The sequence below is a fragment of the Pteropus medius genome, unplaced genomic scaffold (assembly GCF_902729225.1).
Source record: "Pteropus medius unplaced genomic scaffold, Ma_sr-lr_union100, whole genome shotgun sequence".
Lineage (NCBI taxonomy): Eukaryota > Metazoa > Chordata > Mammalia > Chiroptera > Pteropodidae > Pteropus > Pteropus medius.
In genome coordinates, this window is record NW_024350319.1 from 22,285,502 (window position 1) to 22,306,527 (window position 21,026).

General features: G+C 32.8%; 1 protein-coding gene across 2 annotated transcripts in view; it reads left to right on the forward strand.

Moving 5' to 3' along the window:
• MTF2 (metal response element binding transcription factor 2) overlaps positions 1-21,026 on the forward strand; it is a 60,579-nt gene that overhangs the window by 27,319 nt on the left and 12,234 nt on the right. Inside the window, exons 2-10 of one of the 2 annotated variants that reach the window (XM_039838856.1) lie at positions 7,607-7,623; positions 7,704-7,805; positions 7,923-8,004; positions 11,302-11,397; positions 11,629-11,729; positions 12,113-12,261; positions 14,594-14,689; positions 15,605-15,673; positions 16,962-17,085. In XM_039838856.1, the coding sequence (XP_039694790.1) occupies positions 11,322-11,397; positions 11,629-11,729; positions 12,113-12,261; positions 14,594-14,689; positions 15,605-15,673; positions 16,962-17,085 (615 nt within the window). In that variant the 5' untranslated portion in view covers positions 7,607-7,623; positions 7,704-7,805; positions 7,923-8,004; positions 11,302-11,321. Of the gene's footprint in view, positions 1-7,606; positions 7,806-7,922; positions 8,005-11,301; positions 11,398-11,628; positions 11,730-12,112; positions 12,262-14,593; positions 14,690-15,604; positions 15,674-16,961; positions 17,086-21,026 lie in introns of both variants that reach the window. The other variant, XM_039838855.1, reaches the window with a different exon arrangement.

Consider the following 21,026-nt stretch of genomic DNA (forward strand, 5'->3'; position numbering starts at 1 on the left):
TTCTAACATGTATAATAAAATATTATTTATAATATATAAGATGCTCTTGAAAATCATTATGAAAAAGATTAATATTTCAGTTTAAAAACAACATCAGCTGCAGTTTTTAGAAGATGTACAAATCGTTAACAAATTATGAAAAAAATGCTTCTCTAATAATAGAAATATAGATAGAAATCGTGCATATGTGTGTTGTTGTGTTGTCAAGTAGCAAAAAGGTGATACTCCCTCTTGGTAAAGGTGTGGGCCATCAAGTCTACTCTGATAGTCAGTGAGAGTGTTAATTGGTTTTTTAAAAATACATTTGATGATATATCACATTAAAATATATACATAATATGGGTTGGGGGAGTATGGAGGTGTTTAAGTGAAGCAATATTGGCCATGAGATGATAACTGAAACTGGATGGAGAATACCTGATGGTCTGTTATATTTGTTTTGTCTACCTTTATATGTTTATACTTTTTACAATAAAAGGAAAAAAATGTATATATTCTTTGGTATAGTAATTATTCTTTATGAATTTATCCAATATAGTAGATGTAACACTTAAAAATAAAATGTAAAAGGATGAACTTTATATTATTGCTTGTAATAGTAAAACATTGGAAATATCTTTAATGTTTTTTAGTTGGGTAATTGCTGGACAGCAGCTTAGCAGTTGATGAGATTATCTTATATACTTTTATTTTATACTTATACAGATGGACATTACATTGTCCAAGACATTGTGTGAGAAAAGTTGTAGAACAGTATATAATTTACTTTTTGTTAAAACATTTATATATGAATTATATATGTATATATAGTATTTACAGAAGAAAAATCAGGAGATTAACAGTTATTTTATGGGAGAGGATAGCATGGGGAATTTTCATGTTTGACTATTTCTATATACTTTTGCAATCAGAAAGGAAATAATAAATTCTAAAATTAGAAAAATTAATTTGGCTTCTAATAAAGGTCACATTCTGGAGAGGAGGGATGTTAACAGTGACATTAATGAGAGAAAAAAAACCTTAAGGGGGAAAATATACAGTATTTATTCTAGTTATGTTTTGAGTTGGGGTATTATAGGTCATTTATCCTTTTCTTTCTTGCTTTGTTTTCTGTAAAATTTCTTTGGGCAGAGAAATTTTAAAAGAGGATAATACTTTTACAAATATGTTTATTAATACAGTTTTATATTTGAATTTTGTTCTTCATGTTCATATGGATAAAGAATTGGTGTGTATTTGCCTTAGAATATGAATTAGAATCTTTTGTTCACTCCGAGCAAAACTGAGATTATTTTGTGCAGTTATTTTTAGAAGAAATGTAACTTTTTTTAATAAAAATTTTTTCTTTTCAATTATAGTTGGCATATAATACTATATTAGTTTCATTTGTACATCATAGTGATTAGACGTCTAAATAACTCACAAAGTGATCACCCGAATAAATCTAGCACCCCTCTGACACCGTACATAGTTATTCCAATATTATTGGCTATATTTCTTATGCTATACTTTTTCCATGACTGTTAGTAACTACCAATTTGACTTCTTAATCCCCTCCCCACTTTTCACCCCTCCCTCAGTACCCTCCCACTTTCCATCTGGTAACCCTCAAAATGTTCTCGGTGTCTATCAGTTTGTTTCTGTTTATTTTGTTCTTTAGATTCCACATATATATGCAATCATATGCCATTTGTTTTCCTCTATCCGATTTACTCCACTCAGCACTACCTTGTAGATCTGTCATGCAATATCTTTTCCCATCCCCTTACTTTTAGTCTGTGAGTATCTTTTAATCTGAAGTGAGTCTCTTGTAGGCAGCATGTGTAAGGGTCTTGTTTTCTTATCCATTCAGCCACCCTCTCTATTGATTGGAGCACTTAATTCTTGTTACTGCTTGTTAATAGATATATAGTCATTACCATTCTTTATTCGTATTTTTGCTACATATTTTTTCTTCTTAAAGAAGTCCCTCCAACATTTCCTGTAATGCTGGCTTGGTGATGATGAACTCCTTTAGCTTTTCTTGTCTGGGAAGCTCTTTATTTGTCCTTCGACTCTAAATTAGATAGCTTTGCTAGATAAAGTATTCTTGGTTGTAGATCCTGGGTTTTCATCACTTTGAATATTTTGTGCCAAGCCCTTCTTTCCTACTAAGTTTCTTTTGAGAAATCAGCTGCCAGTCTTATGGGTGCTCCCTTGTAGGTAACTAACTGCTTTTCTCTTGCTGCTTTTAAGACTCTCTCTTTGTATTTAATCTTTGGTACTTTAATTATAATGTGTCTTGGTGTGGGCCTCTTTGGGTTCATTTTTTTGGGGGACTGGAATTCTATGTCTATTTCCTTTACCAGGTTAGGGAAATTTTCCATCATTATTTCTTCAAATAGGTTTTCAGCTTCTTGCTCTTCTTCTCCTGATACCCCATGATGTGAATATTCTTATGTTTGTTGTTATCCCATAGGCTCCTTATATTGTCTTTATTATTTTGGATTATTTTTCTTTTGCCGTTCTGATTGGTGTTCCCTGCTACCCCATTCTCTATATTGGTGATTCGATCCTCCGCTTCGTCCACTCTGTTGATTTCCTTTAATATATTCTTCATCTCAGATGTTATATTCTTCATTTCTTACTGGTTTCCTTTTATAATTTCCATTTCCATTGTTATGTTTTTTATCTCTTTGTTAAAGTTCTCATTTGACTTCATGTACTCTTCCCATGAGTTCCTTGAGCATCCTTATAACCAGTGTTTTGAACTCTACATCTGGTATATGGCTTGTCTCCATTTTGGTGAATTATTTTTCTGAGGCTTTGTTTTTTTCTTTTAAGTGGGACATGTTTCTTTGTCTCCCATTTTGGCTGCTTCCTTGTGTCTGTTTCTATGTATTAGGTAGGGCTCCTAAGTCTCTCAGTCTTAGTAGAGTGACCTTATGTAGTAGGTGTGCTCTGGGACCCCTTGGCACAGACCTGAGAAGGGTCTAGCTGCAGGCCAAGTTCAGCTTCAGCCTGTGCACCTCTGGGGCCACCTTGTAAGGGTCACCAACCAGTCCATATATGGCTCCTACCTGCACTGAGCTTTATAGGTGCCTCGAGGGGTCAAGTCCGAGGCTGGCTGCTGCTAGTGCAGGGCTTGGGGCTGCTCAGCAGGCTGGGATGGGGGAGGACTCAACAAAGGAACAATGGCTACTAATACACCTCTGTCTGGGAACAAACTGCCCCTCCAGCCCTTGCCCTGAAGCCCAACAGCTCACTGCCTCCCCATATGTCCCTCGCAACCCTTGAGCAGCTGCCCCAGCCTGGAGCTCAGGGCAAGTGAGTCCGACAGTGAGTAAGGCCTGGCACGAGCCCTTTAAGAGGGCGGTCTTTGCTTCTTGCTGCCCTCCATCTCACTCAGCCTCAACTTCTCATGGTTTTCATAGCCAGAAGTTGTGGGGATCTCTTTTCCTGGCACTGGAACCCCGACCTGTGGAGCTCAATGTGTGGCCCGGACTCTTTGCTCCTCACGGGTGAGGGGGCTTTGCAGACAAGATAACCCTCCTGATTATCAGTAGCCACTCGCTGTTGTGGTACTGGGCTGTTTCACAGCTCTGCCTCGTCTTTCATTTTGAGGTGACCTGTTATTTGAGGTGACCTAGTTGTAGGGCTTATGTTCAGCCAGACCTCCGGTAACTTTGCTACTGGTTGCTTTGTAGTTTGTTACAATTTTGGTGTGGTTGCTAGAGGAGGCATTTACCTTCTACGCCATCTTGAATCTCTAAGTTTAACTCTAAATTTTTCTTGAATTAAACTTGAACTTTATAAATTCCATATAAACTTTATAAATTCTACACCAAGCATTGAGGGTACATCTGTGAATAAGAGTAAGACACATTCCCTGTTTTTGATGTTATAGTGTTTGGCTGGGAAATGGTGTTATGTGTTGCAGTGGGCCCAAGAATGAACAGGGAAGACTAGTGGAGACAGTTCCAGTATGTATAACTTTGCCCCAGAAGTTCGTGAATGGGAGGAAATAAATAAGAACACAAGGAATCAAGGGAATTTTAGTTTTCTCTTTTCTCTACAAATTCTTGAAAGATATTAAGCATAGTTGAATGCTAATGGAAAGATGCCAGTAGAAAGATTTACTAAGGGCTGGCTCTGGTCTATAATTGTATAACCTTGGTCAAGTTATTATTAAACTATATTTCTACAGTTACAGATCTTTCTATGTAAAAAGAGATCTGTGAAATCTTCATCTGTAAAAATGTCTCCATAGCATTGTTTTGGGTATTAAATTACCATTGTTCCCCTGCCACAGTAAATGGCTCTTAAAAGAGGCTCAAAAATGATTTGTGAATGAATAAATAAGCAAAATGCTAATGCTTATGTAGGGTTGAACATATAGTAAGCATTCTATAACTTCCCTCAAGAGATTTGGCTATGAATGGAGGGACAAAATAAGAAGATGGTAGTGAGAGGTGGCATAAGGAGTCAAGGGTAACTATTATTGGATTAGTTATCATTAAAACACACTACACCAGAAATATTAGGATATGCAGGGCAGAAACACTAGGAGATGGAAAAGTGAAAAAATAGTATCTTAGATCTAAGGGCATGCTGTGCAGTAGGAGTAATACAGTGGAGAGTAAAATGGAGGCAGACCTTGCCATCATGAAAAAGGGAGTGAATTTATTGAAGCAGTAGCAGAGTATATGAAACTATCTGGGCACGTTTGCAATTTTGATTTTTGTACATTCTTCCTCTCTAGAATTGGAAGAGTCTAGGTCCTCCTGGTTGTCACCTGGCGTTCTAGTGAGGTCATTCCTCACGTGTAATTAGTTATGTTGCTCAGGCTTTGGGTAGTTTCTTTAACTTAAGGGAAGCAAAATCCCTCGTGACCACTGGAATTATAGCTTTTTAGAAAGTTGCTTGCTGTTAAGAGTCATTTTTATACTTTGATTTGAAGGCATAAAATTGTTTTCATTGTCTAGAAAAAGAAGATTCTCAGCCTGGCATTGAGCATTCCTGCTGATAAAATTCGTCGTAGTGACTCATCTTTAATTTTTACTTATCTCTAGCATCCATTTTGTCAGACTTTTAAACCTTTTAACTCCTCTAAACATACTACTAAAGTGACTTCTCCTCACAGCTGACTCTGGCAATAGTAGATGGCAATATATATTCCTTTATTTAGAGCCTTGGTTCTCAGATTCTTTCAGGGGATCTGCAAGGTCAAAACTGTTTTCATGATAATACTAAGATGTTACTCTCCTTTACCACTTTGTTAGCATTTCTATCAATAATGTAAAAATGATGTTTGTACAGACTGCTCTTGCCTTAGCGTGAAACTAGGGAGTGGCATCAGATTGTACCTAGTATTCTTCATTGTTGAGCACTCACAGTAAATACACATACTTACATATACCACATGCATGCACACACAAAAAATTCTATTTTACTTAAGAACATTCTTGACAAAACAGTAAAAATTATTTTCACTAAATCTTAACCTTGAGTTTAGGTATTAAATATGTGTAATGAAATAAGAATAAGAAGTATACATAACATATTTATACTAATGCTTGAGTTGCCAGCTGAACTGGCAGCTTTTTCATAGAACACTATTTTTACTTGAAACGGTGGCTAACTTGCGTATATGGCAGATACTTCCTTAAAGTGACATACTTCACTTATATTTACTTTATTATTTACCTTCATTATTACTTTATTATTTCTTAAGTAAAATAGAATATTATTTTAGTTTTCTTCATTTGTTCCCATGGGTTGGAATTATCATCTGGTGTTATTTCTATTCAGTTTTGTTTCCATCACCTCTTTTGTGCTGCTATTGTCAAATATATTACATTTCTATATGTTATAGGCCTAATGATACCATTATATGTGTATTGTTTTATATACTTACATTAAAGGAAATGCACATTTTTACTGTATTTTATAATTAACTACTTTTACCAGTGTACTTTGTTTTCTTGTGTGTGTGTGTATTTAAATTTTCACCTTGGTTTACTTGCTTTCAACCTTATAAGAACTTCCTTGTATTTCTTGTAAGATGCTCTGCTAGCAACAAATTCTCTCAGTTTTGTTTATCTGGAGTATATTTTTGAAAGACAGTTTCGCTGGATATGATTCTTGGATTCTTGGTTGACAGTTTTTTTCTTTCAGCATTTTGAATATGTCATCTCACTGCCTTTTGGCCTTCATTGTTTCTGATGAGAAATTAATGTTACAGGGTTTCATGTACATGATGAATAATTTTCTCATTGCTTTCAAGATTTTCTCTGTCTTTTAGCATTTTTACTGTGGTGTGTCTGGGTATAAATATCTTTGACTTTATTCTACTTGGAATTTGTTAAGCTTTTTGGATGTGTAGATTAATGTTTTCCAGCAAATTTAGGGAGGTACCAGATATCTTTAAAAGACATATTTTTCAAACTAAAACACTATACCCTTTAAACACTAACTCCTCATGCCTCACTCTTTTCAGTCCCTGGCAACCGTCATTCATCTCTGTCTCTATGAATTTTACTACTTTAGTTACATCATATAAACGGAATTGTACAGTATTTGTCCTTTTTGTCTGGTTTATTTTGCTTAGCATAATGTCTTCAAGGTTCATCCATGTTGTACCTTATGATAGAATTTTCCAGAATTTGTCTTCTTAGGTATTGAAATTAGATAGTCCCAATTCCTAGATATTGAAACATTTTTTCCTTCCCCACTTGTCTTATTTTTACTTAACTTTTATGATACTTTTGAATTATTGTCTATCTAGTTTTACATATTATATGTTTAGTTAGTAAACATATTATAAAAATTGGGAATGTGAAACAAAAAGAATACTGTTACCTTAAAGAAGGTTGATGGTGGTATGCTATGCTGTTTATGGAATGACTGATACATAAATTATAATATTAGAGTATGTAATTTTGGGGTCTTTTTAACAAAAGTAAAATGATCTTTGAAATTTGTTCTCATTTGATTATGATTTTATGAAATTGGTGGTTCTCAATTTTAATTTTAAATTCTCTGTGTGCATATATGAGAAACTGTGATAACATTCCCATCAATAAACAAGGATCAATTCAGGAGTGATTCTATGTAGAGAGATCATGACTATACCCCCAAAGAGTTGAAAATACTCAGGTACCCCAAAATCACTGATTAGTGTGTTTTAGCTACATGTGGCATAATCATTTATGTACTCTTTCAAGTGCTTATGACACTGTGATATGTAGCTTCTTTTAGTTTTTCTAAACCCAGTTATGAGATTCAAGGCAACCTTTGCTCATGACCATGGCGGCTTGCCTACTTCAACTTAGAGCTGTCATTTTAATGATAGCTGCCCTTCATATATTATCTTGGAGTGGTTGCTGAATCTTGGCCTCACCTAGGGTAGGCACTGAGCGAATATTGAGAACTGCTATCATTTTGCTTTAAACTTATTTGTTTCTGGAGAGTATTTGTGATTTTAAGTACTTGTTATATTTTCCCTCAAGTTAAGTTTTTTAATAAATCAAAAATTTTAATTAATATGCATATCATATCATTGGTATAAAATAGGCTCTCCAAGTAAGTTAACTTTATATATGGTTATCTTTTATTTCCTAAACAGAGACTCTACAGGGGCAGGTAATTCACTGGTCCACAAGCGGTCTCCTTTACGTCGAAACCAAAAGACCCCAACATCCTTGACCAAGCTGTCTTTACAGGATGGACATAAAGTCAAAAAGCCAGCATGTAAATTTGAAGAAGGTCAGGATGTCCTAGCTAGATGGTCAGATGGCTTGTTTTATCTTGGAACTATCAAAAAGGCAAGTTACCTGCGTATATCTTTTGCTTTTTTGCAGTAAACTTTTAATAATCTTGAATTTAAATTTAGCTTCATGTTTTTCATTTTAAAATAAATCACAAATATTCTTCTATTTCAGATAAACATATTGAAACAGAGCTGCTTCATCATATTTGAAGACAGTTCTAAATCCTGGGTTCTCTGGAAGGACATTCAAACAGGCAGGTGCTACTATTTCTCTTGAACATGACTTATACTAAAATTTGATTTTTTTCAGTTTGTTATTTTTGAGTGTTGTCTGTTTGGCAGTGTATTAAGATAACTCAATCACTTTTGAGGGGAGACAAAAAAAATTAATGTTCTCTTCATAGTTTTCAGGCAGTTATAATCTATATTAAAGACCATAGAAGAACAAGACTCACTCTATTAGGGTATAGAGGTAGACTAGAAGACAGATGTGTTATTGATACATGTCTATAAACTATTGTTGGGACCCTTCTAAGAACTTAGAAGAAAAATTTTAGTCTCTAATATGAGTAACACTTTGAGCTTCATCATAACTGTTACTTGCTTATATTAGTACAAAGTAATGTAGATAGCTAATAGGTTTTGAGAACATACTATTTGTCAGATGTTTTGAGGAATTAAGACATATTAAATGAGCTTAGGGTATTAGAACTATTCATTAAAAAGAATGGTTTGAAATTACTATTTAATTATGTTTTTTTTATGTTTATATGGGAAAATGAGCATATATTGGGTGCATGTAAAAATTAGTAGAGGTATACCATGGTTTGGTTATAGGTATGTTTCTTGTAATGCTTTCCATTTTCACAAACCTTTGAATCTGCTAAATAAAGGTGTTTTTTCCCCAGGTATCTCTTTCATTGAAAATGCTTTATTTATAAAAAATTATGAACATTAAAAATATGAGTTGTTAGCTTGCACAGTAAAGCACCTCTTTCGGTTTTCCTTTTACAGAGTTAATAGCCTGCACTAAGACTTGTGTTTTATATTTCCTCTTGTAGAAAGGATATGTAAATTCTCTTTCCCTAAAGGGTGGATACTTTTCTAAAGTATTTAGTGATTGGGTTTTGTATTTCAATCCCAAGTGCAACTTTATGATAGGTTACTGCCATGTTTGTATTATGTTTTGAATCTGAAATTGACAGGTCAGTGAGAAAAGGGAGAGGAAGAGGATAGGATATCTTCAACAGTAGTGATGTTGAACAGATCTTATTCTGCTTACAAAATTATCCCTTTTTTAGTCTGAAACACGAACAAAAGAAGAAAATCAGTGATACATCTGTTTAAGAAGTTGTTGTGAAAGTGAGGGTCCTGTCCAACACATGCCTCACCCAGTATATCAGTTAGTGGTCTGTGGTGGTTCTTTCCTCAATGGCTGCTTTGACTATCCTTAGAATTACAAAGGAGTGCTCCTTGGCCATTTAACTCTTTGTTAACACCCAGAAAGTTAGCACACATGTAACTTGGAGTTGCTATGGAATGAGCAAGTGAACCTGAAAACTGCATTATGACATTTCAGTGTGGAGAGTAGCTTTTGTAGTTTTCTTCCTATAAGAAACCTGCTAATAATAGATACTTCAAAATAATTTAATAAATTTGGGTAATTTCACTCGTCTAGTAAGATTTCTTTGAAAAGTTTGTCATGTATAGTCACGTTAGTAGTCAAATGTGCATTACAACAAGGAGGTAACATATTAAAACCACGCCATGATTTTAAAAGGATTTTTAGCCTTAACACCTATTTTGGATATTACTTTAACAGTTGTATTAAATGCATAAAAATACTCTTTACATAGCAAACTCACTTTTAGCAGTTCACACAAAAGAAATAATTCAAAAGTAAAAAAACTAGATGAAATATACATACTGTAGCTTTAACAAAAACTTTGGTATATTGAAGATGAAATGGCTAGGACTTTATAGTCAGTTGGATTTAGAGTAAGGGAAATTGTAGAAGGCCACTAAGAAACACAGAAAATGCTTGTAAACTTGATGTATTTGGATTTCACAAATAAAGGCATTCCTTAGGATTGTTTTCTGAGGTAAACACATTGTTGAATCAGCACCTGCTTTTCTGAGGAACTGCCTTCCCCTACACCAGTTCATATGGTTGCAGTGGGTGTCAAATCAGGCACCTACCCCAATCTAAGGCTATATATAGGTCCTTTTCCAGGGAATTGCAGATTTGGACTGAGAGGTCCCAGGTTCAATCTGGTTGGTCTCCTCCTGACTAAAGCCATAAACTTAGAAGGCCATGTCCAGTCAACTGTGCAAAGACGTAAACAAAGCCTGGGAAAAGAGGAGGCTAGAGAGGACAAGAGACCAAATCAGTAAACAAGGGAAAATGTAAGAAATGAACAAACAAAATTTGGTAACCTATATGTTAAGAACAGAGGCATAATAAAGTAAATTTGGTTCTTTTCACTGGATAGAATATTATGTTGTTATTAAAAGTTATCATTTTGAAAATTAAGGTATGAAAATGCTTTTGATAGAAGAAGTATTACGTAGTATTGTAATACTACATAATGAAAGGAAGGATCTCACAGTGGAGAGAATATAGACTTTGGCTTATCTAGGTTTGAATGCTAGCCTTGATACTTTCTGACAGAGTCCTTGGGTTAATTACTTTATCTTTTTGAGCCTCATTTCTTCTTTTTAAATAGAATACTGATCTAATAAGTTATAGAATTAAACAAAAGAATATATGTCAAGAGCCTGACAATGCTTGGCCCATAGCACAAAATTATAAATTTTTATTGTTGCTATATGAATAAAGCATGTGTAAATTTGTTTTTAGAATAAAAAATGTTTTAGTAAAAAATGTTTAAGAAAAAAAACGATTTACTTATTCAAATAAAAAGGTATGATTTAATAATTGTGGAGCCCCCGAGCTTTTGTTACAGTGGGATTTTATTAGGGTGCATTATTGGGCACCATATTTCCAGATTTCAGAAGCTGGAGATTAAATCATTGGTGTTCAGCCTGTTTCATACATGAATAAATATAAAGAAATGTTCCATGTCCAGAGAGAAAGGGGTCAATGATATATCTTTCTTGCCCTTTTTCTTTAGTCTCATGATGTTAGGCAGTGTAGAGTGAGTGAACACATGTACATGGGTAGATCTGTGTTCCAGAGAGTAGTTTAAGTGTTCACAAAACATCCTCTCCCCTCACCCTTCAGGAGAATATTAGAAGTGAATGATAAGGGATCCTGTTGTTTAAATTGAAAGCAGTTAAATTTTTCCCTGTTCCAAAAAGCAGGTTAAATTATTACTGTAAACAGACATCTTAGGTTAAAGGTGGGAAGAATACAGATAGGGAACAGAGAAATAACATTTTGTATATTATACTTTGCCTTGAAAAGAAATCATGATTTAGTGAAAAAGCATCACCAGTATGGGCTACTCACTGAGTCAAATAGTACTTTTGTGATATGCAGTACTTCTTTATTATGATTGTCTTTTTAGTGTATATTTTAAATATTTCAGGAGCCACTGGAAGTGGGGAAATGGTCTGTACAATATGTCAAGAAGAGTATTCAGAAGCTCCCAATGAAATGGTTATATGTGATAAGTGCGGCCAAGGTAACCATTGATTTCTTTTAATTTTGTGGGAAAGTTTTGTTACATACGTAATGCCCTGTTGAAGATTAATGATTAAAAATACTTTACATTGGTAATCGAAGCTGTTACAATTTATTTATTCATTAGTTGTAATTATATTAATGTAGGAAAAGAGAATATTAAAATGCCTTCTTGAAATTGTGGTATTTATTAATAAAATAGAATTTGCTTTATGCTTTTTTTGATATTAAGGATATCATCAGTTGTGTCACACACCTCATATTGATTCCAGTGTGATTGATTCAGATGAAAAATGGCTCTGTCGACAGTGTGTTTTTGCAACAACAACAAAGGTATCTTTTAAGTGTTTTGGGCTGAAGCCCTAAATGGAATTTGTAAGGCACTATCAACATAATGACTGTATACGTTTGAAAGTTTGAATGAAATGAGCAATCAATGCTGGGTAGAAGAAGGTACTGCTTATTGTTTTACTAATGAGGCATAAGTGACTTGCAGCTATTCTTGCACTTACTTTCTGATAGTGGTCTTGGAATTAGAGCAATAATTTGAAAGAAAAGACAACAAAAATAAAGGTTATTATTACTCAAACAGTTTCTGATATGGTAAGAATTTTAGAATGGAAATTTCTTCAGTTTCAGAAGCATTTTTAAGTTATAGAATTGTATTTAAAAATTTATCCTTCACTCTTCTAAAAAACTTTTTCCCTCTTTTATAGAGGGGTGGTGCGCTTAAGAAAGGACCAAATGCCAAAGCATTGCAAGTCATGAAGCAGACATTACCCTATAGTGTGGCAGACCTTGAATGGGATGCGGGTCATAAAACCAATGTCCAGCAATGTTACTGCTATTGTGGAGGCCCTGGAGAGTAAGTAATATAGTTATTTAATGCCCTTTAAGTAATTTTTATTTTCTTGTATTGTCTATTTTTGTATTGAAAAGGAAATTGGAGGCAGTAGTTTTATTTATCTTTATCATTAAATGTTTGGTAAATAAATGGATCAGAGTTCTAACTTAGAACGTTTAGAAATTTATCTTTAACATCTGATCACTGGTCCTAGTTCTGCTTTTTGGAACTAAACAAATAGATCTTATTTCTCTTAGGAGGTAACGCTTAAAATATTTCAGTCCAGCAATCATATTTCCCATTCCCATGATTTACATACAAGTAGTGTTCTCTTTTCCAGTCTAAAATCTCCATTGTCATCAAACATTTTTTATGACATGATTTCCAAGCTCTGTATTTCTTGCTCACCAATTTTTGAAAATTAATCTTGAAGTACAGTGTCATGATTAGAAAATGCAGTGTTTCCAGGAATAGTCTGACAACAATAGAGCTATTAGAGTTCTGGACACTATGCTTCTGGTATTGCTAAGAGTGATTGTATCACCTCTCTTTGGCATCCCATCATATTCTTTTGGATCATTTTGAATTTGTAGGAGATCAAGTAATACTTATAGCTTTTTTTTTTTTTTAAATATAAGCCGATAAAAGCCAAGTTATGCATCATGTATTTGTACTACATTTAAAAAAAATATTAGTGAATAATTATATTTATTTAAATTTTAATTATTGGTTTCTTACGTCTGTCTTTTTTATGAGACTCTGTTTCTCTTAAGATGGTACTTATCTAGGAGAATGCTCGGACATATAGGTATTCAACTATGAAAACACAAATAAATGAACATAAATGAATGAAATTTTAATTATTTGTTCTACCTTGTCTTTGATCTTAGGGAATTTTTGTGATTTAACATTTTTATAATACTCGGTTTTTGGTCACCTACAGATCTAAGAAACATTCTGTCTAGTTTTTAAAAATCACTTAGAAAAGAGATTGATTTTTCTCCTTTGCTTTTTTCCACCTAGCATTTAATTTAAAGCGTTATTCAAAATAGGGGGAAACCATTATAGAAATTATTTTATGAGGCATATCATCCATTGTGTAAGTGCCATGACTACATGAACTGTTTGATATTGCTAACAACTCTAACTTCAGCACTTAGCAGAGTACCTGGAACATAGTATTCATTAGTCTTTGATGGATTAATGACCTTACTTAGTATCAGTCTTCTTGCCTTTGTGTATGTGTGGCTCAAAATTAATGTGGGGCTCACTTGTTGAGCAAAAGAATTGTTGGAAGAAAACACATTATTTGGGTGGCATATAAGGGTATCAATATATTAAAACCATATGCTAACCGAAAAGAGGATATCCTTAGTTGAAGATTCAGTTTTAGCATCTTTAGCTATCTGAAATAGAACAAAATCTTTGATAAAATCTTAATATTTTATAGAGTCTTAGATTTATAATTATTTTAATCAAATATTTTAAATTTCTGTATAGTCATGTGCCACTTAACTGGGATACATTCTGACTAACATGTCGTTAGGTGGTTTCATCATTTTGCCAGTATCGTAGAGTATACTAACACAAGCCTAGCTAGTATAGCCCAGGGGTTCCCATCCCCCAAGCCATGGACTGGTACCTATCTGTGGCCTTTAGGAACCGGGCTGCACATCAGGAGGTGAACAGCAGGCAGGCGAAGCTTCATCTGTATTGTAGCTGCTCCCCAGCGCTAGCATTACCATCTCAGCTCTACCTCAGATCGCTGGGCATTATATTCTCATAGCCACTGGACCATGGTGCCAAAAAGGTTGTGGACCACTGGTATAGCCTACTATAAGCCTAGGCTATATGGTATGTCATAATTGTATATGTGGTCTGTTGTAAACTGAAATGTTATTATGCCAAGCATAACTATACTTCTTTCCATTTTAATAGACAAGGTTAATAGAAACAGTGAAGATATAAAGCCGCTTTTGCCCTTTTGGTATATGGGGTAAACAGCTGTACACATAAGGGACCAGGACCTCTGAAACTGATCTCTTCTAGAACATAGAGAGTTAATGTGGAAAAAAGTCCCAGGCTTGTGTAGAAACTAGTAAAGTCCCTTTACTAGTATAGAAACCAGGCACTTGCTGACTAGAAGTAGTAGATGTATCTTTTTAGAGCTTATAAATTCTCATGAATAAAAGAGAGAGGTGAAATAGTCAATAACTTTTGGGAAAGAAAAAATTTAACACTAAGTGTACTAAAAACGTAATACTATAATCAGAACTGTATTCTGCGCAATGCCACTTAAAAACCTTTACATCATCAAAAGGTAGTAATTTTAATCTTAACTCTTTTCTTACAGCTGGTATTTAAAGATGCTACAATGCTGCAAATGTAAGCAGTGGTTCCATGAGGCTTGTGTGCAATGCCTTCAAAAGCCAATGCTATTTGGAGACAGGTGAGAAGGGCATTTGAACTTTACTGATTGATTTTTTTTTTTTTTTTAGCTTTTTTTATTGTTATATTTGCAGTTTCAGATTTCTAATTCTAAAAGGAGTTTAAATAAGTGATTTGTAAATGAGTCAGCTTAGAGGGAAAACATTGAGTAATATACTTGAATAATATATAACTTAAAAATATGCATAATTTTTGTGCTTTTAGATATCCCAGAAAGCTTTTAAGTATTTGATTCGTGATAAAATTTGCTCTTACTGTCCCACAATGCTCTAAACTATTCTCATTGGTATGTTCCTGTAAAGAACCTCAAAGGGATTCTATGACAGAAAATCGGAAAAGGCCACAGAACCCTAATACACACAGTTTATACCCTAGATCTAAAGAATTTCTAAAAGCAGACTTAACATGCTTTCTAAGTTAGGAGAATGTGGAATAACAGAGAGCTCTAGGAAGAAAAATTAAAGATAGAGCACTAAACTTGGCATCAAAAAACCTGGTTTTAAATTTTGACTTATGCTATTTACTATCTTTCTGTACTTAGGAAGGTCAACTTATTTTACCAGATTGTTTTGAGCATTAAAGTGACAGTGTATATGGGGGTAGCCATCACAATTCCTGGTACACACAAGCCATCAATAAACTATACCTGTATATGAATCTTTGTTGTGAACTGTGAAGGTTTCTAATGGCTAAGAAAAATTGCACCTTCTCCCCAGATATGAATTATTTCATTATTTGTTGTTACTGGAAAATAAATTCTTTAAACCACAGTGTTATAATTCACATTATATTTTGCTTTGTGTATCATTCCTTACATCAGTTGTAGGATATGCACTTGCTAAATATTAGCTTTAATTGTTAAATAATTTATGTATATCCTTGGTTACTCAGTATACAACGTTTCCTTTTTCCTTAGGTTTTATACATTTATTTGCTCTGTCTGCAGTTCTGGACCTGAATACCTCAAACGTCTACCATTACAGTGGTAAGTGTGGACATTTCTGTTAAGGAGCAAAAGAGAGCCATATTCTTAAACCTACAGGATGAAACTTTCTGTATACATTTACTTGGCTTAAATAAAAAATTTGGTCTTTATGCCTGGCTTTATTTCTTTTATTTATCCTTAAACCTGACGTCATCTTCACCAAGGATTACCTAGTTTTATTGCTAAAATAATAAGGCCACTTATTTTCTAAAGCATAAAATGTAATTTTAAAATCTTTTAGTTCTTCAAAATTCTTATTCAAGTTTCTGGTTCTTTTGGGCCTTCAGAATAGTATATAGAAGAGAAAGTTTTTATCACAAATATGCCAATTTCTGCTTCAATGTAGTAATTCTTGGGTGTGGGAAATGTGATGAATTTTGGAGATTTATTGATAAAATGCTTATACAGTAGTTCACTGTTATCCGCGGGGGATACGTCCAAGACTCCAAGTGGATACCTGAAACCAAAGATAGCACTGAACCCTATATATATTATGGTTTTTCCTGTACATACATACACTTTATAGCTTCTCTTTGGCGAATTGCCAGCATCATTACTCTTGAGCTTTGGGCTCATTATTTAATAAAATAAAGGTTATTAAACACAAACACTGCAATACTGCAACAGTCAATCTGATGACCAAGATGGCTACTAAGTGACTGCTGGATGGGTAGAGTATACAGCCTGGATAGGCTGGACAGAAGGATGATTCATGTCCCAGGTGAGACAGCATGAGATTTCATCATGCTACTGAGAACAGTGCACAATTTAAAACTTATGAATTGTTTATTTCGGGAATTTTCCATTTAATATTTTATAACTGCGGTTGACCGCAGGTAACTGAAACATTGAAAGCAAAACTGAGGATAAGGGGCTACTGTAGTAAGTACTTAGAAAATTTTGTTAAGTGTTTTACATATTTTAGGAAAAGATAACACTTGTGAAGCAAAGTCTGTTAAAATATGATCTGTACTGTAACTTACATGTAGCAGTGAAAACATTTAACTTATTTTTTTCTTAAAGTCAGATTTTTTTTGAGTACATTTTAAGATATTCACATACCTTAGTTTATAGTTACTATTCAGAATAAGTAAATATTTAATGTTTTAAAATTATTTTAATATATATTGATTTATTATATTGTGAATATGACATGATATTGACCTTTTGTTCACCTAAATACTTCACATTGGATTTTTAAAATTGCTGGTGTTATAAAAAATTGTGCGATTTCTTAACAATAATCAGAAACATTGTTTTTGTATATTTTGATTATTTTGGATTCCAGGGTAGATATAGCACACTTATGCCTTTACAACCTAAGTGTTATTCACAAGAAGAAATACTTTGATTCTGAACTTGAGCTTATGACATACATTAATGAAAACTGGGATAGATTGCACCCTGGAGAGGTAAGTGATTTTAGAGCTTATTTCATTAGCTACTCAATGTCTTTTTTGTTTTTGTTAAAAGCAACTAAGACATATGTATAAGCTACACATCTAAAGTAGAATTTTAGTTTTAGTTCAAGAAGAAATAACTTTGGTAAGGATATCAGGACCAGCCCTCTCATCCTCCTGTTCATTGCCTGTTAACTAGGGAAAAAATTTAGGAGGAGAAAGTAAATCACTTGAATCTTCCATTTTCTGAAGTGAGAATCATTGTAGTTAGAAGGGAGGGAGAAATCCTTATTATTGGGTATCTTTGGTTCCTCGTTTTCTTCAAAGTTTCCTATAAACTTAGAGATGTAACTAACATTTTTCTTTACAAATCTCTTGTTGGTACTCCCTTCTAAACCTTTGACTTCCACTGTTGGTGTTAGAATAATGAGTTAGTGAAGCTACCTGAGTTGGAGATATTCCCCCTCATTTGGACATCTCATTTTGCTTTTCATTTGCGAAATAGAACCACTCATGTTGGTTTACAAAGTCTTTTTTAAAGCAATATAAAATTTACTGCATGTTCATTGAAGATTTTGAAACCATGGAATAGCACAAAGAAGAAAATAACTAGAATAACTTTCATAGTTATCTTGTTTTTAGCATTTACTTATAATAATTAAAATACAAGTATTAAATACTCAGGTTAAATAAAAATTGTTTTATAATATGTGGAATCAGATGTGTGAATTTTATTCACAGATTACATTTTGAGGTAAAAATTATGTAAACTGACTTGAAATTTAGGAATAATTTCTGCATTTGTAGTTTTAGACTTGGAGCAGTTTATAAGGTTCATATCAAATAGATTCCCAAGGCATTTTGTTGGTTTTTTTTTTTGTTCTTGGGGTTTTATGAGGCATCATGGAGAGAACAGTGCACATTTATTTAAAAGTTAGTGGTAGATCAGTTGCATAAAATAAAATGAACACTTGCAGAATACTTAGGTATTAAAATCAAGGATATAATTAAAAGCAACTGAGCTAAAATGTATTGAATATTAGATATTGGAAAATAACACTCTTAAGTTTTCTGATAAATACTGCTTCTGGATGAAGTTTGAGAGAAAATGAGTGACTTGTAAATTTGATAAATTTTTATAAACTGATTATTAACAAAAGAAAAAAGTGTAAGGCACTAGTAACTATAGGGTTCTTAGAGTTATCTTAGTATCTTATGCTGTGATAGATTCATTAAAATGCTTTTTCTCTAGACATGGTTCTTTCAGTACTTGATATGCAAATACATCCGTATTCCTGTTAGAACATTTTGTGTTTTACATCATTAAATTTTGCAGTAGTTACTTCATATAGACAGTGGGCATACATTTAAAAATGCAGTTTGTTTTATTTACTTCAAATACTATCATTTTTTATTAAAATGAAAGTAATATTTTGATTTTAGTTATGTGGCTGAAAATAGAAAACAAATATCACAATCAGTTTTTAAAGAAATGAGTTCAGTTTGTGAATTTCAGATATCTCAGTTCCAGCTGATCTTCTGATACATATAAACATTTATTTCAGCAATAGATATTTTCATTTTCTGTAGTTTATGTCTTAAAACTAAGAAATTTTAATTTTTTATTCTTTGTCAATATGGGAAAATGTTCCTCTTTATTTAAAAAGTAAGAAAAACATAATTATAATCTTAATAAGACTTTACAACAAAAAAAAGTTTACTTTTCTGAGGAATGGTTCCATTTTTTTAGCCATCAAATTATTGGAACAAATGACTTTCACATTATTTTTCATTGCCTTCTCTGCATTAATAAAAGAAAACATTAAGATTTCTTTTAGTAATGTCCTTAGCCTAGTAATTTACAGATGGAAGTTCAGATTTTAATTCTTTGTTAATTTTCTACATCTTTATATAATAAAGCAAGCATGAAATATATGCCATTCGTTATTGTTTATTCAGTGATTTTCATTCAGTTTACTTTTAAATGTTTGTGGTAATAGAAACAAAGAATACAAATAATGGATTATTCCAGATTATTAAAATAGGAATTCTTTGGTTAAATGAAATTGAATTGCAAATTGAATTTTGTCACTAATCCAAATTTAGGTTAACAAAAATTTCTTTTTGTTTATATTTGTGTTCAAAATTTTATAAAATAGCATTAATTATTTTCAAAACATAGGAAATATATATGCTAAGTACATTATTGGTTGACCAAGTACCTGAGAGTACTCGAGTCATTTTGAACATCAGTTCTTATTATACATACTGTAGATTATATGGCACAGAACTAGTCTAAAAATTTCTCCTCAAAAATGAAACAAAACAGAAAAACAATTGATTGAACTTTCCCAAATGTGAAGTTTTCTCCTTTACCCCATCTAGGTAAGAGAAAAAATTTTGTGATGATGTGAGTTGAGATTTTTATGGCATTAGGGAAAATAATAGAATCCTAGTCACAGGGAGGAACTTATTCATATTTACCATTTCTGAGCAGAATTATAGCATATTTACATATGATGACTCAGGCTAAAGTGAAATGGTATATCTATGTTTTGGGAGAAGCCTAATAAAGATTTACATTTCTAGTTATTTGGAGGAATCATATTAAATCAGTAACATTTGCTTAGTCTATTGTAGTTATTTTTTTATTGGTATATAGGAAATACTGTGATCTCTTTTAATAGCAAAAAGAAATTTCAAAAACAAACATTTTTTGGAGAGCATATCCTTCCATTCTGAAAGGCAGATTTAACATTTATCTACCCTATATTTTTCTTAGTTGGTTATTTTTGGGATCGCTGTAAAGAGAAGTTGAAACTTTTAGTTCTAAAAGTTTATATATTAGAACATACAGTTTGATATTATGTTTCTTTATGCGATTTTTTTTTTTTTTACATCTTTGAGAGTTAGCGACTTAATAAGTCGTATAGACTGAGTATAGCTATTTGAGGAACTATGTTTTGAAATATTTTCTTTGAGATAGTAAAATTATGTGATATAACAGTTGAGACCCCAAATAAAAATTGCTTAAGATTTTTATTTAGAATGAAGCATCACTATTGTACCAGATTGCTTTTGGAAGTTAAAATGAGATATTAATATTTTCTGGAATCTGTTATCATTTGTCTTGATTCCTAATATGGTATAAAATCCTAGTTCTGTAAGGACAACCTACTTTTCTGTTAACTGTGATCTTAAAAATGTACTGAGTGCTACCTCAGTTTTGAGTGATGTAGGGAGAAAGGCATCGATAAAACTCAAATGAAATACTATGGCAGAAATGATATTTTGGCTAGAGAAAAATATATAATAGAGGTGGTATACTTTTAATTGAAAATTATAAGAAATCTGATTAACAAAAATGCTTGGGGCCTTGAGTATTATATATTAGCATACAGTGTACATAGGTTGGCAGATAAATTACTTAAGCTGTTTGGCACGCTTAAACCTATGTGGCTTAGAATTCAGCGTAATTGAAGGTTGTATTTTATTGAGGGGGGAAGAGTTTTGACCATACATGATAGCATTTTGTCTGTACGGAAATATACAACCCTGAACATAAAAGCATAGTGTGAGATTGGTGTCTGTAGAGAGAACAAAAGTGATTATTCTGCTGAAGAAACATGTTATAAACCTCATGGTCAGATTGAAGACCTAGTATATAATGCTCTTCTAATACATATTATTTGATTTATACTATAGTATTTGTACTCTTAATTTTCAGTATACAGAATGGGATCCCTTTACCTCATTATGTGATTTAAAATATATAGTCCAATGCAGAATAGTCTAAGAGTGCTGAAGAGACTTACAGATAAAATTTCTGAGAAACCATAGAGAATAAATACCAAAAGAAAGAAGAGAGTTCATTCTGATTTTAAAAAAGTAGAAAGGAATGGATTTGAGAAATTATAAAGTCACTTTTGTTGTTGATTGTCAGCAAAACTCTA